Raw genomic sequence first — 14763 nt, 5'->3', positions numbered from 1 at the left:
GTTGTAGGACTTCGTACAAAAAACATTCACAAACCAAATAAGCACTGGCAAAGCCAAACGGTCGGCAATCAATGCCAAACCTACTGGCTCTGCGAATCCTTGATAATTTTGGTATTTGAAATAGCACAGACCTACCCCTAACAAGCCATGAAGCAGTTTCCAGCAATAATGCTTCTTGTAGCAAAAACATCAACCACTGAGTAGAGGTCGGCAAGAGGGAAGAAGTTGCACAGTTGACAGCGGCTGCCCACCTTATTGACCTATGGGGTTCACTGTATCTTCTGGGAAGAGAGCCTCGGGTAAAGGCAACGCCCACAGAAGAGGGGCTGAAGAGGCTGGCTTGTTGTTCGATGCTTTCTGTTCATGGTTGTGCCCGTGTGTGCACAGCTGTTTGAAGTACCACCCCTTCAAACCAAGTTGGAACTGCTGTAAGTCTACTAGCATCCATGTATCTGCAGTCATGCCCCATGCGTGTGACAATGATTCCCATCCCCAAGTCACTGACCAACCACGCCTCAGGGGGCCTGGGAATGGCTGCACTGGCAGAGAGGCCCAGAGCCGAGAGACTACAGGGACACATATCACCGTGCCTACAGCACTCGCTACATTGTTAGACTGTCTTAAGTAACATGTAATGTAAGCAGTGCAATGTGGGCCGGTCTACGTTAACAACACTTGTGTGGCTGCAGCGTGTGATGGCAGCCGCCGCAGGACTTAAGAAAGCAGCCTCCATACCTCCAGCTTCTCAACGGATTGCATTATGTCTGAAATGGCCAGCCCAGCCTCTAACAGAAGGAGACTAAAGAACCGGATATGTGCCAAGCAGATGAGCTCCCACAGAGCCTAAATGTCATATTTCTGGTACCAACGCGGGCTAAATTGGCATTTCCTCTTTAATGGTGACGCAAAAGGTGGATGCTGACCTTTTTCACCGGGTACCCTATCCAGACAAGGTTAGCAGGATTCCAATTAGCAGGAATGAACATTTGAAATGCATAAGCATGATGAACAAGTTCTGGCAGAACAAATTTGCTATTGTCCTAGCTCCGCATCTATACAAGCTAAGGATTACACTGCAGCAATCCGACAACCTTGCATCAAGGATAAACCACCAGAAGGCATATCTATGCCCTTTCCTGCTGCTACATTTGTATAGTAAAATCACACAAAAGAAGCCACGAAACATCAAAGAACCGACAATCTAGAAATAGGATATTCCCCATATATGATCAGTCCTGAGATTAACTTTGCACGCAATAAATCTGAAATTGCATGCCTGGCCAAAAATACATGGTCTATGTGGAATGGCATAAAGGAATCTTGTGATGACAAATTCCTGATGAATGACAAAAAACCCTGTCATGGCCACACTTATGTTGGCCACACGTATGTCTAGGCACGGGCTTTAAAGTTTGTAAATAGATAACTGCAGTAGACAAAACGCATTAAGACTGGACATGGAAGCAGCAACTGACCTTAATCTTTTAACAACCATCGAGCCTCTATTGTCACCGCAACATGAAGCTGCTTATGTGATCATGGAGGCGCACCAGTGTACTCAATGTCCCACAGTGGAGCTGTCAGAGCTTGTTGCTGGGCCATGTAATCATGAGCATTCCTCTGATGGAAGTCCCAACTTCAATTTTGTTTAAGATCACTTTTATTCATGGTTTAATTAAAAAAACATTGTTTTTTCTGGTTGTTTTCTACCAGTTTTCTTCTACATTTTTTTTCTCCAATATTTCTTTATTGAACATTTTTATATAACTGGGCTCAACATGGTTACAAAAACAATTATAATTGTATTAATTGGGTATCGACAGTATACATCAAGTGTTCAGTATGTCCAGACACCCAATCCATTATTATATAACATTGGAGACATCTGCCCAGTTTTAAAATAACAAGAAAGCCGATATAACTTGGTCATAAGGCGCAGTGTTATGCATTCACAACCACAACCCCAAATGATTATTTGTTATATGTGTCACCAATGTCAGACACCAGAGGTGGGGGGAAGTGGCTGTTTACTTTTAGATACCTTTCTGGACCCAATATCTCTTGATATGACCTTGAAATGTATCTAGCTCGCTTGCCATGTTGGACTATATAGACCACTAGATGAAAGGAGGAAACCTCCAACTTTACACTAAACATATGATGATGATCTGACAAAGATGTTTCCCTCCCTTTTGCCCAATTTATATTCCAAACTAACCAGAAGGGTCCCCATTTTAGAGTGTTTATTCCCTTGCGGTTAGTAATCGGTGGGTGTCCTCTCACCTTTGGAAGCTCAAGTCATATACAGTTGACTTTCCTCTTTTCTCTTCCTCCACTTAGGCCGCTTCAGTTTCTTTATAGTTCTTGTCCTCGTTACCTTTAGTATCACTATAACTTCATTTTCTTCTGTTAAGTCTCTGGATTTCACTCCTGACTTTCCTCTGAACCTCACAGTACAGATCAGCGAACTGGTTCTGCATGTCCATTTCAGCTCTCAATCCTAGGGCAAATCAAGCGTCTGTTACCTCCCGCTGACTTTTCACTCCACCATCCAGACATTTCTTTTTGCAAGACTGGGTGTGGGTAATGCCATCCTCTCAAACGTTTCTACATCATCTGTCTCATTTAAAAACTGTACTTCGCGCTGCAGCCCACACAATCCCTGGCATCTCCAAATTCGATTACATCACACCTAGTCGCTTTCCTCTTAACTCGTTACCTTTGCACAACAAGACAGTATCTCTAAAATCTGTTGAATACATGATAAGGTACGTTTCTGAATACTGCATGGTTTTAATTGTTTACTTCCATTCCTGCAGACAGCTATGATTTTTTGCCTTGCACTTCTATTTCTTTTGGTTTGGTTTGTAACATTTTACAGTTGTTCGTACAGGGCTCCATTGTCTCTTTGGTAGGCAGTGCTTTATAAATTAATAAAATAAAAAATAAATAAATCATTTAGATGCAAAGGCTAGCATGCCAACGACTAAAAGAAACTGAAGATCTGGGAGGCAAAATGTGGAGGGCATTCTCCGTGGCATCTGTAGGAGGAGGAGGAGGAGGATTAACCAACGCCGGGATACCCTCCGGGGCGAGTTGTGCACTATACAAATACACATACCTTAATGCAGCGTAAGCTGACGTAACAACTAGACCGCTATGGACCTCAAGCTCTGATCCCCTTCATGCATTCGATAAAGTAGTCACTTAAAATGTGGGCATATGAAACTAAGTGTTTCATTATTGAAAACAAATTAATCAGGTATTAAAGTGACTAAGGGCCTCTGAGAAGAGAGCTGTAACTGGTTCCCCATATTGGCTTGTTATGGTGGGCGGGTGGCCACGTCGTTTGCCCTGCGAATGGGTAATTTGGAATGCCAGCTATTACTACACAAGTCTCATTGCAAATGGAGCTCCCATTAAGCAACCAATTGGAAATAGTGCATCAGGGCCCACGTTTCTGTTCTATCATGAAACGTGCACATCTACGTCACATGCTTTGATTCCGCAAATAAAATATTTGGAAATATGAATAAAGGGGACTCTTCGCTCTGGCTGGAACAGAAATGTCTAACAAATTATTAGAATGAATCAAGGATTGGAGAGTTGCTTGCCGCGCTATGCAAACTTGAACGCTGGAAAGAAATTTTTATAGGTAAATAGCAGATATTTCTCCACCACATCATATTTTACATTATGGATTTAACGTGTTTCATATAGTATCACAGGACCTAAGGGCTATAAGTACTTTAAACTTTTTTAAAGTTCCCATGGGATTGATGAAAGGATGTGGACACCCACAGAGGCAAAGAAAAGGCTGTCAGGCCATTTATCGCTTTACCGGAAAACATAGCCACAGGACCTGACGCCCATCCTAATTATTATCTACAGAAACGTAACTGCACCCCACAAGCTTACATTAATCATGTGCTGCATACAATAATCCTCCATTGTGTCCTGCCTATGAGGACCAACACAAAACCTACATTTAGTCCTTTTCACAACACATACAAGTCACAGCTTGAATCTGCATGAAAATGCCACCCCAGAAATCTTCACGCTTCTCATCATTATGTGTCTGAACTTCTCTTTTCACCAAAACACCGCGGCGTCCTATCACTATGGTGTGGTATCAACTTGGCCTTTTGCACACTAGTTCTGAAGCAAATGCTCAGCTGCATTAATGTTAGTTGCATGTTGATGTTTTCCTTGGTGCACCTCCATTTCCTCCCTGCTCTAGCCCAATTCCCCTATGCAGCTTTGCACCCGCCTCCATGCTCCTTCCTGGCACCCCACTCTATGCCCATGCATGCATGGTCAATATCAGACTGCACTTTAGGGTGGCCTCGAATGCAGAGACCCTCCTTGTCAGACTAGCGCTGCATGTGACCCACCAATGGCATGCCTTCATGAATGCCAACACCACTGAGTGAGCAATATCTGTGGGCAGCGGGGAGAAGAGACATTTGGAAGGATTGTCAGCCACTGCCATGACTGGTCACGGGTCACCATGCCTTCCTACTCCCTGTATTTCAAGAAAGCACAATGAAGCACATCTTAGTGACACACCAGCATGGCAGGAGCACAAAGCATGTTGGCAACACACTGAAGACCGAGGGTGAGGGCTTCTCCATTTATTTCATATGGTGCCCTTTTGTTTATAGCAATGTTCAAAAGAATGCATGTAGTTCCTGGTGGCCAGAGTCCCTTCCCCATGACTGGGAAAAGAAAGATTACATCCTCTACTGGTGAAATGGGTGAGAGGGAATAAACATCAGCTGAATTACAAAAATAAACCTTGCACAACCCAGAACACAAATGGAGAAACTTCCCAAAGGAATGAAGGAGGTACTTAGCGTACTAAATCATTAATTCAATTTGACAGGAAAACAGTTTTAAATGGCATTCCAAGTTTGCATGAAACAAGGTACCTGGTCGACTGCCCTCCCCCAGCAGTTCTGAGAGACAAGGTAATGCTCAGGTTTTGGGGCAGGGGGATGCTGGCTCAGACAGTAAGATCACTTCTCCAATACTAGGTATGGAAACCATTAACAGAGCAAAGTGAGGGTGTGCTAGCTTCTTCTCTGTACCTGTACTTGACTATACGCATGCTTTGTATAGCCCTATACCATAGAAGACCTACAGATCATGAGACGTTTAGGCTCTACACCACCTCAGAAAGTACCAGAGATAGCTTACCAATTATAAGATGCATGACTGACATATTATATTTGGGACATGTCTGGCCCACACAGCAGTAATGGAGGCAACTGATACTTAGGCAAAATATGCTACTGGGTACTCTGAAATTCTATGCATGGTTACAAGAGGCCAAAGTTTCACTGAAGTGATTTACAATTGCGATGATATTGTGCCGCATACCCCTGCGACAGCACAGAAGCATCGTCAGTGGACGGTTAGGGTCACTCTGAACATTTTAGAGCATAAGTGAGATCTCTCTGGGGTGAAAACAGACTCTGATTCATGGCCCCAGACGAAGAAAAAATGTCACTGTGAGCACATCCTCACCCAGTGACGTATGGATGAGGCCTCTCTCTTTATTTGAATATATGGTGGTGGAACATACACAACTTGAAGCCAAAGAAGTTACCAATCCGACCCTAGACATTGTATGTTCAGGGTGAGATTTGAAAACGCATTTATATCTGCTTGCAATGACCCATGAATTTGTTTTAATACCTGCCTAAAGCACTACCGAAACCTTTTCATTACAGTACATTAACACACATTTTAAACGTACTGCTATTTTATATTTCAGGATTGTAAATGGCGCATTTTTCCTGCTGTTCAAGTAAAAACAGCCTCGTTTTAAATGTGGCATAGACAAGCGAGACACCGCGGATTCAGTGAAGTCACCTTTGTCATGTGTGTACACCCCTGTCTCTTCTTTTTAAAGCCCTTCACTTTCTTCCCACGATCAAAGTATAAAAGAAAGTAAAAAAATAAAGCCCATTTGCCGCTCTGTGCTCCAGCGGTTCAGGCAAGAAGCGTCGGTTCCCTGCATTGCAAATTCTCATGTAGACAATGTTGCTGCTTGCTCTACGTTTTGCCATCAAACACAAACTAGACTCTAATGGGCTTCTCTGAGCGTGTTTTATTTCACAGACTATAACTGAAGGGGCACGTATGGTTCATACACACACTACTCTGCCAAATGTACGGAGTTCTCATTGTTCTTCAGTGGTAAATAAGATGCCATTATATAAAAGATATAGTCGTTGACTATTTCAATGATAAGTGCGATTGTTGAGTGGTAAAAAAGCGAATTTTGCAAAGTCTGGTTAAGGCGAGAAAACAAACCAGAGGCAAGAGTTGTTTTGAATCAACTATAAAACCCAGAGATTTGATTCAGGACTAGGCCAAGGGTTGAAAGCGACTTGTGGTTAAGCGTGATATTCTGGAGGGAATTAAAATAAATTCCTTGCACAGACAGGCGAGCTGTGGTTGGAACAGTGAAGGGAATGGCAAAAAGAAACTCTTGAAAGACTGAGCTCTGATAATCGTGTTATTGGGTCTAATGCAGACGTTTTCCTTCACACTTTGAACTCTGATTACATTAACAAATAAAGCCACGGGACATACATAAAGTACCGATGTCTAACCATTGAAGTCTAGAATTGTCATTTAATAGCACCCAATAAGAAAACTGGTTGAGGATGCAATGATGGGAGAGGATTTTCACACAGAAAAGTATCCAAGCTTAACATAAACTGTGCTCTACGGTGGGTATTTTAACGGAGGATCTGCCAGACGCAGAGAGGATGAAAGGGAGACCTGGGCTGGCTCTCAAGGACAACTCAAGGCTAGTTCTGCTGCAGGCCTAGCACATCACTGGAAAACAATGACCATGTATTGCCCTACACAAGAGAGCCAGAAAAGCAAAAGTTGGAAAATAGAACCACAAAGGAGAATATGTGACTAATCACAATAGCGCAATAGCAGCAAAGGTGAGTTATGAAGAGGGAATTAGAGGAGCGGCAATAAATGCGTAGAAGAGAGTCCACCTCCGCATTCACACTATATATGCGCATCCATCCATACTGGGGTTTACAGACCATAAGTTGCAGATGGATCTAGCTACCCAGTGTTCTCTTGAAGGTTTTTCTAGGTTGATGAAGGACCCAACCTGTTACATTGTCTTGGACAATTTGCAATTATTTTGCTTCAAAATACCTGCCTTTCACATACGCACACCTAGGAGGGTTTGTGGTCTGTAAGTCTTGAGCAACTAATAACAAAAGAGGGTGGCCGTCTGGTGCATCCTCAGGTGGACATCAAGGAAATTTGATTGGGAAACCCAGAATCTTGTCCTGCAGTTTAGCTGTGCTGATGCAGCCCAATTCAGGGACAATAGCAGTAATTACGTTGCTTTTTTTATCACCATACAACTAAAATCAGCTAAAGATAAATAACATTTAAAGCAATAGCAATGCTGGAAAGGGCTCTTCTCTGGATTGAGACTGCAATTCTTGATTCCATAGTAATAGTGGGAGGTAAAGTTAACACTACAACTGTCCCCGAAGAATCGAAGAACTTCCCATTCTTGAAGCAGTGGATGCTGAGCTAACGATGAACGTAAAAAAGCTGTAAGTCATTAAAATGCTCGCTGTATTAGAAAGTACTTCCTTATACGGGGATTTAGTCAGAATCAACAGGCAATGGTCACATTTATTAGTGGTAAAGCAACATGTCTAATTGATGACATGTTCATATCCGTGGCTTGCTGCCAGCATCGTCCCACATTTAAAGTTTAGGCATTCGCGAGGAGTGGTTGTATCCCTGTTTCGCGCTCTGTTTGTGCTCGCCTTACACTGCATGGGAGATTATCAATGCAGAAAACTGCTTTTTAAGGGAAATAATATGAATGCAAAACACAAACACAAGTGCAACCAGATTATAAATCAACGTTAGTGAAGCTGAGTCAGAAAAAATGTCGGAGGTGTATGATTAATTTGTTACACAGCAGAGAAGAGAAGTACCAGTGCTGGTCAAATTCTGGGGCCGTCTAAGTGGTTTTGAGATGATGAAGCTGGTTTCTCAATACCCAAAAGGCGGAACAACTATCTGAATATCTAAAAAACAAGTATAAAACCCAAAGACCCTAAAAGAAGTGACACAATGTTAATCACCAACGGCAAATAAACGAAACAATTGAGATTTGGGATAGCAAAAGTGTTGGATGCTTGCGAGTGCTATAGTAGTCTATGAACAGAAGTCCTAGCATTGTCCCAGCCTCCACTGTTCATTTATTCTTGCCTGTATTTGACTCTCCCCAGGAACCTCACCAATCTGTCAGTCCATTGTAGATAATCCATTCTTTTTCCTCAAACTCAAATAGCTAAGTGTAGGCTCCACTGTAAGAAGGTGCAATACAATTACCTGTAGTTGGATGGGTACTACCCCATCAAACCAGGTTATAGGGTTACTGGCAGATGGTGGAAAAGGGTATTAGTCGAATCCAACCAGTCCCTCATTACGTGCGTTCCTGTCTTTCCTTGAGTATATGTAGTATGAGGGTCGTACTGTGTTACGCCGTAAACTTGCTGTGTGAAGTACCACGATACAGTGAATAAATATGTATCAAATGGTGGCTCCTCTGCTGGTTGCCTTCATCCTATCTGTACGTAATAGCCTTCACTTTCTCTGTTCCAGGGTCCTTGCCACAAAACGTTTGGTGTTTGTTGACCTGAGGGAAATCCTCAGGTCAACAAGGATTTCTCTGCAAGACTGTTTTTCCTCAGGATAAATTAACCATTCAGTCTTTGCTGTGCTGTGCCGGTCTAGATTACTAAGTAAGGAAGTATCGTAACCAGTGGTGACCAGCCTGTCCTCTACCTGCCATTCTGGAAAGCCCAAGAAAGAACTGGACAGGTGGAATGCATTGAATTTTCAAATAAGCTAGTACACGGGCTGCCTCCGACATCCTGCTAGTGCCCCAAAGAATGATAAAAACTGGCTCACATAAGGCAGTAATTCATATGCACTTCTGGATGACGCAGTGAACAAGAAAGGGGCAGGCCTATGTTAGTAGCCTGTTTCCATTAAGATCAGAACCAGGCATGCCAAGATACTGGAGAAGTCTTGATTTTGTTCCCAGCTGCAGGAGCCAATCAATCAATCATGGGTTTGTTAAGCGCGACTACTCACCCGTAAGGGTCTCAAGGCGCTGGGGGAGGGAGGAGGGGTTGGAGGCGCAAAGTCATGTTTATCAAGGAGGAGGTCTATCGAAGAGCCATGTTTTGAGGTCCCTTGTGAAGTTGGGGAGTGATGTCGTCTGTCTGAGGTGGCGGGGGAGGAAGTTCCAGGCTCTGGCCGCGAGGAAGGAGAAGGAGCGGCCTCCTGATCTGGACTTCCTGGTGTGAGGGGCCACCGCGTAGGAGAGATGGGCTGATCGTAGGGTCCTTTGGGGTGTGTGGAATGTGAGTCGGCTATTCAGGTATGCTGGTCCGGTGTTGTGGAGGACTTTGTGTGCGTGGGTGAGAATCTTAAAGGTGATTCTTGCCTCGATGGGGAGCCAGTGGAGTGTGCGCAGGTGCTGGATGATGTGGCAGTGTCGTGGCAGGTTGAGGATTAGTCTGGCGGCGGCGTTCTGGATGTTTTGAAGTGTGCGGGTGAGGTTTTTTTTTATTTCGGCGTAGAGTGCATTGCCGTAGTCAAGTCTGCTGGTGATGAGGGCATGTGTGATGGTCTTTCTGTGTTCGAGGGGGATCCATTTGAAGGTCTTGCGTAGGAGGCAGAGGGTGTGGAAGCAGGAGGATGCGACTGAGTTGATCTGGTGGTCCATTTTGAGTTCGAGTACAGGACGATTCCGAGATTGCGTGCGTGGTTCGTGGGGGTGGGCGGGCTTCCGAGGGCGGGGGGCCACCATGTGTCGTTCCAGGCGTCAGGATGTGGGCCCATGATGAGTACTTCTTTTTTGCCCGTGTTGAGTTGTAGGCAGCTGTTCTTCATCCATTTGGCGGCTGCTTCCATGCCTTCTTGAAATTTGTGTATGGTTATGTTGGAAAGGGATAGGATGAGTTGGGTGTCGTCTGCGTATGAAACAATGTTGAGTCTGTGGTTTCTGACGATATAAGCGAGCGGAGCCATGTAGATGTTGAACAACGTGGCGTTGAGGGAGGATACTTGGGGGACTCCGCAGGTGGTCGTTGTGGGGTCCGAGAGGAAGAGAGGGAGTCTGAACCGCTGCGTTCTGCCAGAGAGGAATGAGCAGATCCAGTCGAGGGCCTTGTCCCGGATCCCTGCGACATGATGTCTGCGTGTTAGGGTGCGGTGAGAGACTGTGTCGAAGGCCGCTGAAAGGTCGAGGAGGCAGCAAAAGGTGATGGATGGAATGCTTGAATTAATCTTTGCCCACCATGCCACCCCAGTTTGGATTTAACCAATATTTCACACAGATCTGTGACTGGGGTTGAATGTTTGATTTCTTCAGCATTCCGTCCATCATCTGTTCTTTTTGAGGATATCAAAGTGAGACACAATGATCCATCATTCTATGTCCAAAATCCCATGTGTTCCCATGGTATTATTTTGCGGTCAACTACCCAGTTTTCAAGTCATAGCATCGCCAGCTTAGCAAATATTTTGCCAATGTTATCTAGGAGTGAATTTTATTCCATAGGATTGCAAGATCCTTTCCATTACTTATTTTGTTGAAATGAGCTCGTCACTGCGCCTTTCCATGGGCCCAAAGGCATTTATGAGTATATGAAATAGTACATTAGAAGTGCTACTTCTAGTACTCTTAAATGCCTTTATAAATTGGGCCTAAAACGGTAATATTCAGAGAATATTCAAATACAATGAACACAATTAGAAAGAATAGTGCCCTCTTTGTACATTTACTGATAGGGAGTTGGACATTTCAGATTCACACAAACATTTGATGTGAAGTCTTACTTCTGTTGTACTACTTCACCTCAAATGTATACTCTTGATCAGGGACCCAACTCCCAAATTTTTCCCAGGGAACTGAGGTATAAGGCATGACCTTCAACATCGTAACACCTGACGGAAGTGAGATCGCCAGAAGTGCTGTCACGGGAAGCTATGTGGCACGGAGAAGCTACTGTAAAGTCACATCTTAAGAATGATGTGTATTTGCATAGTGGGAGTGATAACAAGCACAGGCTAAAGGCAAATTTTGTTTCAAGAGTGATAACGAATTGGTTAAATTACAGAGGCTGCAAGCTTGCCGCTTCGCAAAACCTCAACACTGCTTTGAACCTCTATTATTTAGTTATCCAACCTGTCAAGTGTGGATTAGATAATCACATCAGTATCTATCTATGATAAAATATGTTTACCAGGATCTCCGTGAACCCGCTACGCACATGCTACAGGGGAGAAGCTAGAGAGTTTGGGTAAACTTGGACCCGGATTCAGGAATCCCATACCTATGCCGTATTGCGCCGCGTACACACTACGGGTGTAAAGTCAAAGTGTCTGGAACTGTTTGGAGCCATAATCGGGACTTTCAACAATACAACATCAAGTTATTTTATACTTTGATAGGGTGCAATTGTGATTTATATAAGACTTACAGCATCGAACGTTTTTGTGCAGAAAACTTTGATATACAGCCCTGAGGAAGTCACGATTATGACGAAACATGTGTTGGCTATTGTGGAGGCTATTGTGAAGAATATTATGGAATGCAATAAAGCACTCGTAAAGAGCAAGACTGAAAAAACATCAATCGAAGACTGAATTCTTACCAATATTGTTTGTATATAAAATTGTGTGTGCCATATGTGTGTACATATGTTTACCAGTAACAGGTTTGCAAACTCTTTTGGGGAAGTTATGAATGCCCATTGCTGGCATGTAGTTCCATTTCTTGTGAGCCACTCCAGGTTTTTCTCCCAAAAGTAAAGGCAGTGGGGCCCAGTGACAAGAGGAGTGCTATGCACCCCAATTATAGCTGTATTTCACTACCGAAACAGGGGCATGGAAGCCTTTTTTACTCGCCGGCATTAGGGCCTTTAACATCTTTGCTACGCCACTGATTGGAGAACCCTTTCTAAAAAATAGTCAATACTCTGAAGTAAACAAAGAGGATGCACAGCGCTTTGTAAAATGTCAAACCAAATGAATCAATAATGAACAAGTAAATGCACTTCTCCCATCGAGAGCCGAGACACCACCAGCAAATGCCCCTACTTAAAAAGTATAAAACATTAACAAGGAGGAATGCATTCCAATGAATTGAATATTTCAAGGTCTGTGTAGCACTAGTCCATATTTTTACATATGTAATATAGTTTACTCTGCACTTACTAGCAATATGGAACTGTCAATTTCTCTTACTAGCTAAAAGTACATGGGGATACCAACTAAAGGACATGTTGAAACGACAAATACATCTTCCCGGATATGTAGAAACTAGAAATACTTATTACCAGACACTTAAATACTCACTTTGCTTCGTAACATGGACACCACTCAATCATCTCACTACATGTCTCTTTCATTACAATCAGATATGACTAATATGATTGGTCGAAGGTGCTTAAAACACTACTTCGCTTGAATTGTCTGCAAATATCCTAGGTGGAGGGCCCTAATACCTCTGTAAAGGGTTTTTAAAATCACACCGGGGGTTGGTCATTTTTATATACCAATATGCTTTCAAAACCATGAGCCACAAATTGGAACAAGAACTCATGGGGGGGGGGGCAGGATTGTAAGGGGATGGTGCACAGAAGCAAAGGAGACATTGCAGGGAAGAAAGAAATGGGTAGTAAAAGGCATCTCCGCTCACCTTAATCTGCACCATATCCCAGGCGTTGGTGAGTCCCAGGTTCCCTTCTGTACCATAGAGAGCAAGAGATTTCTTCAGATCGTCTTCTGCATACCTGTTAAACTGTGAGAAAATAAATAAATCACTTACCTTTAACTACAATCCTCCTGCATTGGTATGTTTCATGGATTTACACGCTTGAATCATTCCCCATCGACAAGTCGAAGGTCCCACCTCAACGACAGGGAACGATTCAAGCGTGTGAATCCATGAAAGATTCAATACTGGAGAAATGGGGGCTCTTACTACTGTATCAAGAGTAGGCATTACTACACTACATTCAGCTATATTTGACTATATCCTGAGAAACAGCTGTCCCTGCTATTCAGATGCAGGTGGATCTAGACAAGCCCTGATGGATATCCTGGTGTTGGGACACAGACACGCCGATTTACTAACGCCCCTCAATCTTGAACTTCAGCTTCCCAGTAAAACAAAATCCTGAAGTGAGATCTACACACAGCTCTGTTAATGCACCTTTGTGCTGCTATAAAGCAGCCCTGCCATTTACAGCATGGGAGACCACTCACACCTCTGGCAGTGCAGCTCAACCCTGCCCTGCCAGAGTACTGAGCACTGAGATTCAGACATTACCTTCAAGTACCTCCAGACCCATCGCCTTTGGCCTTCTACTTGTGTTTTAGGAACTTGGAAGAGATCCTTCTGCCACATTAGTTGAAATGTAAACTCTCATACCCCTGTTGCTTTGTCTGTTGCCTCTCAACAGAGTCATCACTGCGACTCTGATGCTCTGACATCCAAAGATATGTTAGAGCAAGAAGCCTCTGCATGCTGGCACATCTAGTCCCACACATATTGTGTCTAATGGAAAAGCTGACCCTGATGAAAACCAAAAACTGCTCTCTTAGGGTACCTCCATCCTGACCAGTAGCACCACCTTCTGGTCCAATACTGGGACCCACACACAGCTCTGAATCTTTCTCTCCATGATGACATGTTACTGCCTGATGCTTAATTACTAGACTCACATACTGCTTTGCCAGCAGACCTCAGCCTCTTCTATTACAGTACCTCGACATGGACACAGGTCTGACAATGTCCCTTAACCCTGACCTTACACCCCGCCATTCAATAAATGAGACCCCCCGTCCTATAAGAAGGTCTGCCATGGGATCCCTTCCTTTGCAGAGGGTCCTAATCCACTAAGAATGAGCATCCTAAATCTACCCTTAGATGTTTGTGTCTTTTACATTCTATCTTTCGTTACCATCTACCTCCCTTTGCCTCCATTTTGTTGTCTTTAGTAATAAAAGAAGTGCTTGTAAATAACCTGTACCCATAATACAATCGTAATTGTGAGAGTAAGTGAGTGAATATCAGAGTGTTTTATGTGTATGTGACGTTGTGTAGGGAAAATTCTAAAATTTCATCTTCTTTCAGAGAGCAGATCACTTTGATTTAGCCGCAAGATACTGTTCCCTTCGCAGTCTGGATTTCCATTTGTCCATAAAAGCCTTTTTTTCTTCAAACCCATCTCCACTGAGAGTATATTACTGCGCAGTGAGTTACCTTACTGGTCTGACAATGCTGGTATTACGTCTGCCTTGAAAGAGATCTTGTTTTCTCAGTATGATGGCCCGTGTGTGATGGACATACCCAGGTGTGGGTTCCATGTTCACTATGACACAGAACTCAAGCTCAGCCTCACTGAGGAGGCACCACAAGGATAAAACGAGTCTGTCTACAGGGGACCTAGCCTGTGCGTTCCTGACCTACCATTTTGTTGTTTTCCTTAGTGTGATACCCTAAGTATGATATTTAATACCCAGACATGGGACCGTGCTTAGTGTGTCAAAGGACTCAAGATGCACTTCACTGAGGAGGTGCAACAGAGCCAGAACTCCTCTAGACTTGTTTTCCTGTCTAGAGAAGACCTGGGCTGGCAGTTCGAGCTGATCCATTCTTACTGGGACAGGATC

At 43.6% G+C, this 14763-nt stretch overlaps 1 protein-coding gene across 1 annotated transcript in view; it reads right to left on the bottom strand.

Moving 5' to 3' along the window:
* LOC146809367 (tetraspanin-4-like) overlaps nt 1–14763 on the bottom strand; it is a 138742-nt gene that overhangs the window by 32947 nt on the left and 91032 nt on the right. The window contains exon 5 of the mRNA XM_085616180.1: nt 12785–12886. Coding sequence (XP_085472306.1) covers nt 12785–12886 — 102 coding nt within the window. The remainder of the gene's footprint in view (nt 1–12784; nt 12887–14763) is intronic.

The sequence above is a fragment of the Triturus cristatus genome, chromosome 7 (assembly GCF_964204655.1).
Source record: "Triturus cristatus chromosome 7, aTriCri1.1, whole genome shotgun sequence".
Lineage (NCBI taxonomy): Eukaryota > Metazoa > Chordata > Amphibia > Caudata > Salamandridae > Triturus > Triturus cristatus.
Note: the sequence above shows the minus strand (reverse complement) of the source record. Positions and strands in the feature narration are given on the sequence as shown.